This window comes from Diceros bicornis, chromosome 15 (genome assembly GCF_020826845.1).
Source record: "Diceros bicornis minor isolate mBicDic1 chromosome 15, mDicBic1.mat.cur, whole genome shotgun sequence".
Taxonomy (NCBI): Eukaryota; Metazoa; Chordata; class Mammalia; order Perissodactyla; family Rhinocerotidae; genus Diceros; species Diceros bicornis.
The window spans coordinates 40045199-40060412 of NC_080754.1; the positions used below are offsets into that span (position 1 = coordinate 40045199).

The window sequence follows — 15214 nt, forward strand, 5'->3', positions numbered from 1 at the left end:
GGGCACTTCTAGCCTCATTATCTTCATGTCCCCACTCATGTTTTTTATCTTCTTTCCCCCCGACTTATAATTTATGCAATCTTGTTAGATTTTAGACACATTTTAAGTTTTCAGAATTCCAGAAATCTTTTCAGAAACATAGTAAGGCTTAAATGCATTGTTAAAAATAAATAAAATTGCTCATACTTTCTCTGAGAGGGATCAACCTTCAAACACCAAAGTCCAAGAAGCATGATAAATTCACGTAGGAGCCTGGCAGGGAGTGGAGAAAATCTCTATGTCTCTACTTATTTATTAGTTATTGAGCTAATCCTTACAGTAAACTTTAAAAATAGCTACTAAAATCCCCATTACCGATGAAAAAACTGAAGCTCATGGAGATTAAATAACATGTCCAAGTTCTGAGTTGGTGGAGCTGACGTTCAAATCCTGGTTCATCTGAGGTCGAAACCATCATCCTTTCCATCCCATTCCCCTGCTTCCGGGATAACGGCTAAATGTCCTGAAGTCTAGTCCTGAGGAGGGATCAGGGAAGACACAGTCCAGAGGCGAGACAGAGTAATGGTCTTGGGGAGTTCTGTCTTGAGATAAGGGGATTCAAGGCTCCCAACTGCAACTGGGAACCCATAGACAAGGGTCCAGCCTCTGGGGTGAGAGGCTGGTGTTACTGGAGGCGTCTGGGCCCCAGCTGGCCAGGCCTGGGTGTGGGGTCAGGCTCCAGGACAAAGGAAAGCTGAAGTGAGAGCTGAGTCAGAAACTCTGTTTTTAAGTGTTGGCAGTTGAGAAAGAAAGTACAGATGAGGTTTTGGGGGGTCCCACAGTCCCTCCAGAAGAATCCTCAGCACTTTGAGTTAATAAAGTAGTTCTTTGGGCCAATAAAGTAGTTCTAGATCCCACCAGCTGTGCCAATAGGGCTCCTACCGTCCCTTCAGATCTGGGACTGCGTTGGGGACCACAGTTGGGCACAGCAGAGCAGCACATTTTAGTCCAGTAAGTATTGATCTTAAGTCTGAGGTGTGTTGGCTGCTGCAGGAACAGACCTTGGGAACCTCGCTGTTCTGTTGGGGCAGACAGGTCTGAAGGGGGTCTGTTCAGGCCTGGAACCAAGGGTCACAGTAGAACTCACATTCACACATCTCTCTTCCAGGGCCATGTTCTGCAATGATTTAAAGGAAAAGTACGAGAAGAGGATCATTATCAAAGGGGTCGATGCTGAGACCATGCACACTCTTTTGGACTACACGTACACCAGCAAGGCGCTGATCACCAAGCAGAATGTCCAGCGGGTCCTGGAAGCTGCTAACCTCTTCCAGGTGTGTGAACAAATAGGCTCAGCGCTCTCCTCTGGAGCAGGGGAAAGCAGGGATTCCCAGACACCTGCCTGGACCGGCTTCCAGGCCTGCACCTGGGACACACGCACTTAGCTGGGCCTGTGCTTACTTGCAAGTCAGAAGATGCTTCTTTGGAAATTTCCCAAGAGGTGATGAGATGGGGCATTGACTCCTTAATGAAATGAAGCCAGGGGAGCTTGGGGCCTAGAACCTACACTTGGTTCCTGAGTCCAGAAACAATGACTATAATTTACGGAAGACTAATTGGAGCCAGGGGCTGCAGTCACCACTCATATATGTAACTTCTAATCCTTAGCACAATGAGGGGAGATAGCTACTTTCCTCCACTTTACGAGTGGGGAAATTAAGGCACATAGAGGATAAGTGACAAGGCTGTGATTTGAACTGTGGGCTGTTTGAGTCCAGGGGCCACATGCTTGCCACAGTCTCTCTGGGAGCAGCGTCTAGATTCCAGGGGACGCAGGACCTTGACTGGTCATCCCTTTGTGGTGAGTGTGCAGAAGAGCACTTCTCGTGAGGGGTAGTACAGAAGATGAGATAGAGAACCCTCAGAGTTAAGTCTTACTGCTTCCATTTAACTCTGTTTCAATCTGATTATAATAATTATATTGAGCTTCATAGAATAATTAGCCCCATAGATTCTGTCAACTGCACCCATGATTATCACAGGGGTCCCATCCCAAGTTACCATCTTTGCCTAGGTCTAAGATTACACCTTGAACTTGGTTCCATTGGATTACAACAGAGATAGTCTCACTGAGAGTATTGAGATTTATGATAAACAGAGTCCAGGGACAGGCCAGATCATTCTCAGGGACCGGGGACAAGCATCAGATCTTGTCCGTGGTTTGGGACTTCAGGAGGTGGCATCCTCTTGGATCATCAGTAGGTCAGCTGTTGAGAGAAACAGAAAACAAAGCCTGGGAAGGTGGGGAATGAGGGGTCCAGGGTCAAGACCACGGGAGACTGGAGTCTGGGAAGGATTATGAAGTCCAGCAAGGAAGGGAAAGTGGAAAGAGGGAGGAAAATAAACCTTGAAACAGCGCTGATGAATTCTGAGTAATGAGTGTCTGCAGTGTTAGCCAATTTTATTGTCTCAGTTTCCTCAGGGCATTTAAAGCCAAAGCAAGCTACCTCCAGCAGGGCTGGTCATGCCTTACCTCGTGATGTGTCCAAGTCAGTTACCACCCTCACACCCAGCCCTCCTCCTTTCTCTGTCCTTACCTGCTTACACCCTCGGCCTTACTGACCGGCAGGGGGACGCTCCTCATTATGTGGAGGGAGGGGCTCCGCAACCTCATGCTCAGCAGCCCCGTTTCATCCCCTCCCACCACTCCCCCACAATCTAACTTCAGGGAAATCCTTCCTATCTCATGGAAGGGCCTCTATCTAGTTCAGCTTTTATGCCTTTTCTGAACCTTCTCTTAAAAGGCAAATATCCCCCCTCTGCCCCACCTCCCCCAAAAGGCCAATAACCTTGAGCAGAATCATCCCATTCACCTTTATTCAATCAAGCCACAGCTGCCTTTGTTACCTTCATGCTAATCTCCTTTCCTGGGGCCCAGAGAGGGTTGCTGACTTGTCTGAAGATGGACAGGTAACACTGACATAATAGTAATAACACTTATTGTTTTAAGTATAGTGTCTGACACCAAAGTAGATGCTCAATGAACACAAGTTTTATTGAGCACTTAATATGTGCCATGAGTGACAAAGTTGAGACTAGTAACCAGGTCTCCTGTTTTTCCCACTAGCTGAAAGCAGATCCTATATGATAGGCTAAGAAGATAGATTTTGTTTTTCAAAATGCAGTTTTTAATATTTTTAAATTGCAACATTACAAACTCATTATACACAAATTAATTAGAAACCCATACCAGCAAAAAGAACATAAAAATTATCTACATTCCCCTCCTATTCAGAAAGAATATGGCAGCTTCCTCGGTATATATAATTCCAGGTTCTTTTCTGTGCATTAACTTGTACAGAGGCAGCTAGCAGGGTGTTGGATTTAAAGGCCAGCTTTACCACTTACCTGCCGTGTGACTTTGGGCGAGTTTTATCATTCTTTGTGCTACAGTTTCCTTTTCAGTAAAATGGGGATGACAAGAGGGCCTGTTTCATAGACTTGTTGTAATATTTGTAAAGTGTTTAGAACAGTGCCTGGTACATCATAAATGCTACATACACGTTTGTAATATTATCGCCTACTACTTACATATTTTAGAAGAATGGGATCCTATTGGACACACTGTTTTGAGTCTCTTTATTTTACCTGTACTGTATTGTAGTCATCTTTTTATGTCAATAGATGACAGAAAAAGTGCCTGTAATGGCATTTATAATAGCCAAATGGAACTCAATGTACAATAATTTAGTGAGTCAATCCCCATTGCTGAAAGTTTAGATTGTTTTCGTCTACTTAACTATTCAAAACATGCTGTTGTAGACATCCTTTTACTTTTATTTTGTATGGATGTGATGAATGTCCTAATAGAAATGAAATGAGCTAAGGACATGAATAGCTAATTTACAAAAAAAGAATATCAAATGATCAACACATTTTTTAAATGCCAAACCTCACTAGTAATCCAAAAGGCAAATTAAGTCAACAATAAAATAACATTTTGTCTATCATTTTGGCCAAGAATATGTATATAGAATATAATAGTCAATGTTTGGAAAAGTGAGTGAAAATAAGCACTTTTGTTCATTGCTGGTGAAAGTGTAAATGGAAACCTCTTTCTGGAAATCACTTTGAAAATAGATATTAAAACTTTTTATTTATTTATTTATTTCTTAATAATTTTATTTATTTATTTATTTATTTTTTCCCCCAGAACCCCAGTAGATAGTTGTATGGCATAGCTGCACATCCTTCTAGTTGCTGTATGTGGGACGCGGCCTCAGCATGGCCGGAGAAACGGTGCGTCGGTGGGCGCCCGGGATCTGAACCCGGGCCGCCAGCAGCGGAGCGCAAGCACTTAACCGCTAAGCCATGGGGCCAGCCCTAAAAACTTTTTAAATGTACGCATAAAGAAATAAGAAAGGATGTTCAATGTATTTCATATAAATAGCTTTGTAGTGGATTTATTGTGTCTTCTAGAAAGACATGTCCAAATCCTAACCCCTGGTACCTGTGAGTGTGACCTTATTTGGAAATATAGAGTCTTTGCTGATGTAACTAAGTTAAGGCTCTCAAGATGAGATCATACTGGATTTAGAGTAAGCCCTAAATCCAATGACTAGTGTCCTTATACGAGAAAGGAGAGGGAGATTTGACACAGAGACACAAAGGGAATACGATCGTATGAAGACATAGGAAGAGATTGGAGTGATGCAGCCCCAAACCAAGGAACACCAAGGGTTGCTGGCAGCCACCAGAAGCCAGGAGAGAGACATGGAAAGGAATCTTCCTCAGAGCCTCCAGAGAGAACCAACTCTGCCGACAATTTGATTTCATACTTCTGATCTCAGAACTGTGAGAGAATAAATTTCTGGTTGGTTAAGTTGACAAGTTTGTGGTAATATATTACAGCAGCCCTAGGACACTAATACAAGCTTAAAAAGTAAACCACAGCTAAAAGTCTTAAAACAAAAAGCAGCAATCTCCTGTTTCCACTTTTTTGGAGCAATTACTTTCACTTTTTAAAAATGTTTCTTCATTTATTTACTTCCATATTTCTTTTTTTGTGTGAGGAAGATTGGCCCTGAGCTAACATCTGTTGCCAATCCTCCTCTTTTTGCTTGAGGGAGATTGTCCCTGAGCTAATGTCTGTGCCAATCTTCCACTATTTTGTATGTGGGATGCCTCCACAGCACGGCTTGATGAGCAGTGTGTAGGTCCTGCCTGGGATCTGAACCTGCAAACACCATGCTGCCGAAGCGGAGGGCATGAACTTAACCACTGTGCCACTGGGCTGGCCCCACTGCTGTATTTATAAATGATTTGTGTATATTGCTATCTCTTGATGCATCGATTTTGGATCACTTCTTTTCCCTCTGTCCTGCTCTACTCTTAACTGATTGCTCTCTAGGCCTAGTGCACAGCTATTATCCAGAGACTTACCTTTGCTGTCATCCTAGGAGTTCCTTTTAATTCTTTTCTACATTGGATTTTCTCTTCCTGGATCCCCTGTCTTCTTCTTTCTTGTATACTCCTACATTTTAATGGATCACAAATTTTTTTTTTTTTTTTTTTTTTTTTTTTTTTGTGAGGAGATCAGCCCTGAGCTAACATCCGCCAATCCTCCTCCTTTTTTTGCTGAGGAAGACGGCCATGGGCTAACATCGGTGCCCATCTTCCTCCACTCTATATGGGACGCCGCCACAGCATGGCCTACCAAGCAGTGCGTCGGTGCGCGCCCGGGATCCGAACCAGCGAACCCCGGGCCGCCGCAGCGGAGCGCGTGCACTTAACCGCTTGCGCCACCGGGCCGGCCCCTGGATCACAACTTTTAATAGCTTATCATGAAAGAGTAAATAAGAGATAAATTTTTGGAGACTTAAATGTCTAAAGATGTTTTTGTTTCACTTTCACATTTTATAGATATTTTGGCTGCGTATAAAATTCAAGGTTAAAAATAATTTTCTTTTGAAATTTTGAAAGCATTGCTCCATATCATTACCTATTACATACAGATTTTATAAGAATGGGTTCCTGGGCCGGCCCTGTGGCTTAGCGGTTAAGTGCACGCGCTCTGCTGCTGGCAGCCTGGGTTCAGATCCCGGGCACACACTGACGCACCGCTTCTCCGGCCATGCTGAGGCCGTGTCCCACATACAGCAACTAGAAGGATGTGCAGCTATGACGTACAACTATCCACTGGGGCTTTGGGGTAAAAAAAAAAAAGAATGGGCTCCTATTGGACACATGTTTTTTAATCTATTTCACTCGTATTGTAATCATTTTTTCACGTCAATAGATCCATTTCTGCAATCCATAATAGCCGCAAGTATTTTTTCATTTGTTGTGTTGGTTCTTTCAATTTGAAGACCCATGTCTTTAAATTCTTGGAAGTTTTCTTGTGTTATCTCTCTGACACTTTCTTTCCAACTCTTTTATCTATTCTCTCCTTTGGAACTATTGCTAGTTAGGTGTTGGACCTCCCGGATTTAATTTTATTTTGTCTTCCTTCTCACTCCTATTGACTATCTCTAGCCTTTTTGTCCTACCTTGCAGGAGATTTCCTCAACTTTATCTTTAAACTCTTCTGTGAATTTTAAATTTCTGCCACCATATTCTTCATTTCAAAGAGTCCTTATCATTTATTTTAATAGATTCCTACTCTTATTTCTTTGAGGCTATTATAATATATTTGAAGTTTTCTTCTGCTCTCTCTCTTTCTTTTGAGTTCCTTTACTCTGCTTGTTTGCTAAGACGGAAGATCTCCAACTTCCGTCTTAGAGGGTGTATCAGTTTCCTAGGACTGCCACCATAACAAACTACCACAAACTGAGTGGCTTAAAACAACAGATGTTTATTCTCTCACAGTTCTGGAAACCTGAAGTCTAAAATCAAGGTATTAGCAGGGCCGTAATTCCTTTGGAAACTCTAGGGGAGAATCTGTTCTTTGCCTCTTCCAGTTTCTGATAGCTGTTGGCGTTCCTTTACTTAGGGCCTCACCACTCCAATCTCTGTAGTCGTGGTCACACTGCCTCCTCCTCTTCTGCATGTCTTCTCCTCTGTGTGTCTGTGTTTTAAAAAGATATAGATGATTGCATTTAGGGACCACTCAGATAATCTCCTCCTCTCAAGATCCTTAACTTAATCATATCTTGTGCTACATACAGTAATATTCACTCTTTTGCCGTAGAAGGTAATATTCACAGGTTCCAGCAATTATCATGTGGACATATCTTTTTGGGATCCACCATTCAACCACTGCAGAGGGTTTCCTCAAATACTCTTTTGATTATTTGATCCTTGACTGTCCAGTAATATTTAAGATTGAAGCCTTAATATGCTTATTTGAAGCTCAGTGTACATGGAGTAGGATGGGAGGCTAGTAGACTAGAGAGTTTTACCGGAGTTATCAGGTGGCCTGTCGGCTTTTTTATTGGGAATCCTCAAATGTCAGTATCTGTTGGAATTTTCCTAGGGTTGTTCAGTTTCTCCAGATAAGGATCTTCAGTCTCTTGCCTGGGAGTTATAAGATAGCTGCATGAATTCTGGACAGGGTGTGTAGGTGTGGTTTATGTGCAAATCTTTTACTTAACCTCCTTATTTTAAGTATGATGTCGTCGTGTGTCTTCTTCAGTTTCTGGTGTCCCTGAGTCCAGAACCTCTCTGGTCTGGTTTCTCCAGAGGATAAATCTTCTCCAGTGGGAGTGGGAGATGCTTGATTGCAAGAGGTGGGGAGGAGGACCAGAAGGCTTAACTTCTACTTAAACTGACTCCCTGTTATCAGCCCCCACCTGCCTGGTCTTCCTGGTTCCCTGGGACTTTAATATTCCTGCTTTTTTGGGCTCTGAGGGACAAACTTGTTCTTCTGTAGGCATTTGGTCTGATCTCTCTCTTCTCAGCAGTCATTTACCAGTCTTCATATTCTGTGGTTTTTGGGGTTACTGATGTCTCCTGGTTTCACTGAGGATGGAGTTTGTGTTTCTGTTTCTTGTTCTCCTTTCAGTTTTGAGTGATTTGTTAAGAGAGCTATAAAAACTCTTTAGATAGTAAAGACTGCAATCTTTTGCAATAGTGTTAAAAATATTTTCCATTGGTCATTTGACTCATAATTTTTAACTATAGCTTTTTTTAATGTACAAAAGTTCAAAACTAGTATTTAGTCAGATCTGTTGATCATTTCCTTGATGGTTTTTGCCTTTGGTGTGCATTTTTAGAAAGACCTTCCCCTTTGCTCCATTATATACTTATTCACTTATAATTTCATTTAGTCTTGTTATATCTACAGCTTTGATACTTAAATCTTTAATGTATCTGGAAATTATTTGGGTATAATGTTTCTTCTTCTTCTTTTCATTTTCTCTCAAGTGGTGAGCTTCAACAAAGAGTTCGGTTTTAATGAGAGAGGTGGGAGAGGAAGACAGAAACAGGATAGGGATAGAGGAAGCTCTGTTTATTATCGACTCCCTATTCTGATAATCCTTCACCTCAAAATTTTCCAAATTTTGTTCACTTTCTAGGCAAAAAATACTAAGTTATTCTCTGAAGCTATTTCACTGACTTTCCTATGAGTGTTAATTCTTATGAAAATAAGAGAAGAATACTGTGGGCTTCTGGATATCTATTTAACCAACTTTCTGATTTCTGTTGTTTCTGGACTACTTGCTTTGAAGTCTTAGACATAGACACCTGGGAATATTTTCATGCTTGAAGGCACCATAAGGGACAGAAGTTTATAGGTTGTTGAAATCGCTGTGTGGTTTTTAAAATTATTTATTCTTTTGAATGGATAAAACATACCCCTGTTCCAAATTCAGAAATACAGAAGGGGAGACAGTAAAGCATTTTACCATCTTCACTTTTAACAGTGCCTTGCTGTCCTTCATATTCGCACACATTCTAGTATAAATGTGCATATATCACTCCCACTCATTGCCTCCAGTTTTTAAACACAAATATTGGCACACTATACGCCCTATTTTGCATCTTGCTTTTTCTGGCTTCACAATAAATTTTGGAGATTGTTACGGGTCAGTATATGTAGAGCTGCCTTGTTCTTTTCAATGACTGCATAATGTTGTTGGAGTCTATTTAGATACAAAACACATCCAGTCATCTGCAATAGTCTCTTAGTAGGCAGAGTGGTAGAGCAGAAAGAACATGGGCTTTGGAGTCAGGCAGAACTTGGGTTTAAATCTCAGTTCATTGACTTATTTGCTGTTGGCTGTGGACCTTCCGAGCCTCAGCTTTCTCATTTGTAAAATTAGGATGATAACAATACCTACCTTTCAGGGAGAGTTATTATGAGGATTAAATAAGATGATGTTTATAGAGTATGTGGTATAATAGATGCTGAATAGAAGTTTCTTCCCATCATTGGTGAGTTAATTTTTACTTTACTTTGGACAGTTTGTGCATTGGATAAATTGGGCTGACGTGGAGCTGTGAGAACGTTTCCCTAAGCCATCCTTAAATCTTTGTTTTTTCCTGGATTAGAATTATAAGAGATGATGATTTAAAGTTTTGTTTTATCATGTTTATATGACACATGATTAGTATAATGAATTGGACCCTGCTGTATTTTAATTAACTTAGAATTATAGATGGAGAAAAGTGTGCCAGAGTTGGCATTTTGTCAGTTTAAAACATCCACAGAAGCCGATTCCACCTTTGTGGGACTGAAATCAACAGAATCAGATTATCTTGGGATTCCCCACTGCACCTCGTAGTAAAGGTTTCTTAATTTTCACACCACTGATATGACTCAGCTGCTCTTTCGTGTTCTGTTTCTCTTTTCAGATCTTTTAGTCTCTTCCTATTATCCACTGATTGCTTCTCTTCCAGAATTTCCCAGTCCAGAAATAGATAGTTCGATTGACCAAGCTGGTCACTACTATTGCTGTTTGAAAAGAGCTTCTCACGCTAGGCAACTTCGTGAGTTGCTGGCACATTAGCAGACTGATTGCCCTTGGGTCATTACCATTGCCATTGTCAATTGTCATTGGTCCAATCAGCTGTGGCATAGAGTGGGACCGTTTCTTTTAGGAGGACACTTTGGGTATGGCAGGTACTGAACGATCTGCCTGCTAGAGGAACTTTACAGCAAACTGGCCATAACTTATTAGCCAATTAATGGGGAGAAACATATTTTTCTTCAAGTAGTTTTTGGAAAGGTAAAAGTAAGAGAAGCATCTAAGAAGAAAGGCCCAACTGACCGTTTACATGTGAGGCAGGGTTTTTGAATGTCATCCAGAGGGGGCTCCAGAGAAGCAAAGTGCCCTCTCTTGCCTTACCTGGATCTTTAGGCTTCTGAGTTCTAGATAAGCAAGGTGGTACAGAAACTATAGACCTGAGACAATGACTATAAGAACTTTTTCAATCTTGGAGAACTTTGCCATGTTTGTTGGGGGAACTTTGTCATATTTGTTTCTTTCACTTTTATTATTAAAAACTCATGAAAGACTAAGGGCTTGTGAGCTTATCTCTAGGGCAGCAAGATATGAGGTCAAGGAGACCATACTCATGCTGCATTTAGTCTTGGCACAGAAGGATCCCTAAGATAAGAGCAGCTGGTTAGAAGAAGAAGCTTAGAAGAAAAAAGGAGATAAGGCTGAGTGCTGGGGGCCAACACGAGGAAAGAAAGGGGGATGCCAGCATGGGAGCCTGGCCTGGGCGTGGGAAGATCCATCTGGTGCCTCCACAACACCCTCTGGGGCAGTGACATAACTTTCATCATGGTGGCAATTTATGGAGACTTTGGTGAAAGTCCCGCCGTTGCTTCTTTTCATATTTCTTTTGATAATGACATGATGAATAATGGTGAGATCTACGTGGATGAGGTAGCCATGTGGTCAGTGGCCTACTTGATGCCCTGCATTTGCTTCTTGGCTTACTTCATGCCTGGATCATAGCACATAAATATTTGGTGTATCAATGAATGCGTGTATTGCTCTTGTTCATTTCTACCCAAATACGAGGACTACCTCAGAAACTGCTTAAGTTTCCCAATAAAAATTGCCTAACCTCTTTAAGAGGACACTAAGAAGCCCAATCCTTGCTCTCGGAGATGTCATGGGCTAGTAGACAAGGAAGTATTCCACAGGCTAATACTAATAACTGCTTCATTTTTAAGCACCTACTAAGTGACAGGCACCTAGCAAAACAGTAGGTCTCATTCCTGTAAGGTACAAAGTAACTGTTGCCATTGACAGGGACCCACAGATTATATCTACTCAACATCAGAAGAGCCAGTCAATCTGAGCAAGAAACCAGCCCAGCTATTTCTTTATTATCGTCTAGATAAAATCAACCTGTGGACTGTCTAATGAACCTTCTCCTTTTGTCAACCAAGGTTATTGTGTGGCCACTGTCAGTGTTAAGAAATTAGAGTTAATCTCCTGGGTCTGCATGACAGTAACAATTGTGCTTTTCAGAGCACTCACTATGTGGCAACTGTTTTGCCTGGACTCTTTCATTTAAAATGAGGTGGGTGTTTTTACTTCCAATGTATAGATGAGGGAAATAAAACTCAGCGATGTGAAGTAAATGCTCAGGTTTTCACAGCTAATAAGAGAGGAGCCTGAATTTAGCTCCCGTCTGCTTATGCATAGCTTGTGTGTTCTCTGCCACGCATACTGTGTCCATCCCTCAGAGTGGGGCCTGAAACAAGCGATGATCTTGAAGGCAGCTGGAGGCTTCAGCATCCTCAGAGAGGGCTGCCTGATGGAAGAATCTGGGAACCAGTGGTGTTCCGTGAGTGTGTCATGAGGCAAGACTGCACAGCTGCTACCCTTCATGCCCAACTGCCCCTGGGGAAACTCGGACACTTGAGACCACCGGGTGTCCCCACCTCAGCAGTGAGCCTGCTGCTGCCCACACAGTGTCTTTCATCTTTTCCTTTCTGTGTTTGATCTCAGTGTTTACTCTTTTTTATTTTTAGCTATAACTTGCATTCAGTAAAAGGCACACATCCTAAGTGTACAGCCTGGTGATTTTTTACACATGTATACAACCACATAACCACCACCCAGATCAAGCTCTAGAACATCCTTGGCATCCCAGAATGCTCCCTTGTGCCCTCCCCAGGCAATACCTCCCCAAGGGTAATGACCACTCTAGCATCTGTCACCGTGGATCGGTTTTGCTTGTTTTTGAATTTCATATTGTTCTTAAGTTCTAATTAGTATAGAGGGTCTAAATCTTAGGTTACACACTCAGATGTGCAAAAAAAAAAAGTGTGACTTAACCTATTATTTTTCTAACATTGAACTTAATCTCTATCCTGAGCTTCCCATTCAACCAGTGGCAGAAATTGTAGTCAACTTGATGATACCTCACTTCAGAAAAGCTTAAAAAATTCAGGATATAAGTTGCTTTTATAGTTCCAGGGGGCATTTACATAGTGCCAGGACATCACAGAAAGAGGCATCTGGCCCAGGCTTACCATGGTCATATGCATCACTGGTCCATGCTGGCACCTGCTGGAGCATCTGTGCTCCCATCAGTCTCTCTCTGGTCAACGACCCCTTCTCCGCTGGCATCAACTGAAAGTCCCCAGTCCCACCTGGTTCTGGCCACCAGTCTTTGTGGGTCATTTTGCATTCTCTTTATCCCATTTGCAAGGCCCCTTCAGGTCTGCCAATCCTCTCAGCAACTTCTGTGCCTCTCTCGGAGACACACAAGAAACTTCTTTTTGCTCTCCTGTGCCAACTACAGGGAACTTGGAGCCACTGCCATAGGCCCCCTTTGCCTAGAAAAAACACACTCCAATTTCTTTTCTGCTGCTGCTGTGCTGGACTGCTGCCTTTCTGATTTCATCTCAGCAGTCAAGGAACACATTCTTTTTTTGTTTTTTTCTTTTTTGCTGAGGAAGATTCTCCCCGAGCTAACATCTGCTGCCAATCTTCCCTTTTTGTGTATGTGAGCTGCTGCCACAGCATGGCCACCACTGACTTAGACTGAGTGGTGTAAGTCTGGGCCCAGGAAGCGAACCCAGGCTGCCGAAGCGGAGAGTGCTGAGCTTTAACCACTAGGCCATGGGGGCAGGCCCATGGCACACGTTCTTTTGTTCTCAGATCCACAACCTATAAGGGGCTTTTAGTATTCCCTCTACTCTGGAGTTTTTGCCTAAGTTGGGAGGCAGGACATCCTCTCAGGGACCCTCACCTCTTTCTCACTCTATTACTAGACTCTCTCTTCTCTCTCCTAGGCCTGGGAATCGTGGGGAAAGCTGACTCTTACATTATCATCCATTCTCCTACATCTACTGTTTTGGCATAAAGTTTATACCTAGACTCTTTAGGATTCTGACTTTTGAAACTCAAAGCATCCAGTTATTACCACTAATTGGTGTTTCAAACCTACTTTTCTAATATAAGTTCTGAAAGTGTATTTAGAAACCCAAAAGCCAAAATTGTCTTCTTTTGTCTACCCTATCATCCCTGCCCTGAGTCGGTAAGCCTGGAATGCTCTAGCTACTGCTATAGGTGTGGAGTACAGGAAGTGGGATGTGGGGTTTTAGTTGTAACGAAAATCCACATTGCTGCCAGAATCTGACTTTACTGCTACCCAACTGCCGCAAATTACTAAGCATCTGCTATGTGCAAGCTACTTTGTGAGAAGCTATCAGAGAGAAATAAAGATAAAAATTGTAAATAAAGGTCACATTTATGTAGCAATTTATCGTATTCTTTCCCCTACATGATCCCATCTGATGTTGACAATATTTCTGTGAGCAGGCAGTGCAGGTAACACCCTCACAACGAGCCTGCCAGGTGGCCTTTCTTGTTCTCAACACTTTCCATACGAGGAAACTGGCTCAGAGAGAGTTCAGCTCATCAAGTGGTGGAGCTATGATATGGGGCCTAAACCCAAAGTCGGAATTTCTGGCTCCTTATTCCCTCCTCCATCCACTCTCCCCAAAGCCTCAAAAACAAGGATTCCCATTGAGCTTCCAACCCAGAAGGCAATCCAACCAGACCCCCAGGCAGAATGTAGGGGTTGAGAAGAGTTCTGGCTCTGAAGGAGGTGGCATTGAACTGGACCTCATAGAAAGGGTAGGATTTCAACAAGTGGCAGTTGGGTTGGGAGAAAAGTGTTCCAGGCAGAGAGAACTTGTAAGCAAAGACTTCAGGTTTCTGCCTTCTCTACCCACTACCCCACTTATTACAGCTGTATGCATTCATGGACCTGCTTCTCAATGCTTGTCTTCTGCTTAGATATCTGCTTCTAACCTTAGATACCTGCTCTACAAGCGCGCGCACACACACACGCACACACTCCACATCCTGAGCATCAACCATGTCCCAGACACAATCATTGCATTTAATCCTCACAATGGTGTCCCTCTTTGGCCTTTATCCTGTACCTGGACTGAGTCACTAAGCCCCAGCTGTGCCACTTGCCCCTTGAATCTTAATGCGTCCCACATGTATCCCCTATTGTGTGCTACTGGCCTTTTGGAGCCCCCATTGTCTCCTCTGGAAACTCAGAGGCTGTTTGTTGCCTGAATCTTGATCAGATTTGCCACACCCTTGGGCACTGCCCCTTTCCTTCCCCTGTGATCTACTTCTGAGGTCAGTCCACCTCTGTCATTGACTCTGCACCCCAGCACCCGCCCCACCCTAGTGAGTGGGCCTCTGGCAGGTCTTAGCTCCCTACTTTCCTGCCCACCCCATACAGCTTTCAGGAACCAATAGACCTCTCAGCCAAGTCTGGAGCAAGGACTGAAAGTCTGGAGGGAGCAGAGGACATCCTGAGGGTAGCGGGAGGAGCGTACTCCCACAGAGTCTGAAGTGGGTGTACCACCTGAGAAAGAGGGAGAGGCAAGGATAGAAGACTAGGATCAGTGGTAATATACAGTTTTTGAGTATGAAGACCCCTCTTTAACACCAATACAGAACCCAGAGGAGAACAGCTTTACTTTTAGTATATATTGTCTGAGAAGAAAAATGGTGACAAAAAATTAACAATGAATTCAGAAACACTTTCAAATAAATTTGAATTTTATTAAGCTCATCAACTTACACACTCTTCACATACACTGATTTGTTGGGGCTTGAAGGTAAGTATACCAATGTCATTATAGACCCTTTGCAATAACTCCAAGGCCACGTAGAGACTATGGTCAATGGAATTGCTGATTTGGACCAAAAAAGACTTCAGTTATTCTGGAGTGGATTTTAAGGAACCTCTAGGGAGATGTGGAATTACATTGGTGAAGTCCCTTAGGACCCCAGGT

General features: G+C 42.7%; 1 protein-coding gene across 1 annotated transcript in view; it reads left to right on the forward strand.

Annotated features, from left to right (window-relative positions):
- KLHL6 (kelch like family member 6) overlaps positions 1-15214 on the forward strand; it is a 54883-nt gene that overhangs the window by 17796 nt on the left and 21873 nt on the right. The window contains exon 2 of the mRNA XM_058556259.1: positions 1148-1313. Coding sequence (XP_058412242.1) covers positions 1148-1313 — 166 coding nt within the window. The remainder of the gene's footprint in view (positions 1-1147; positions 1314-15214) is intronic.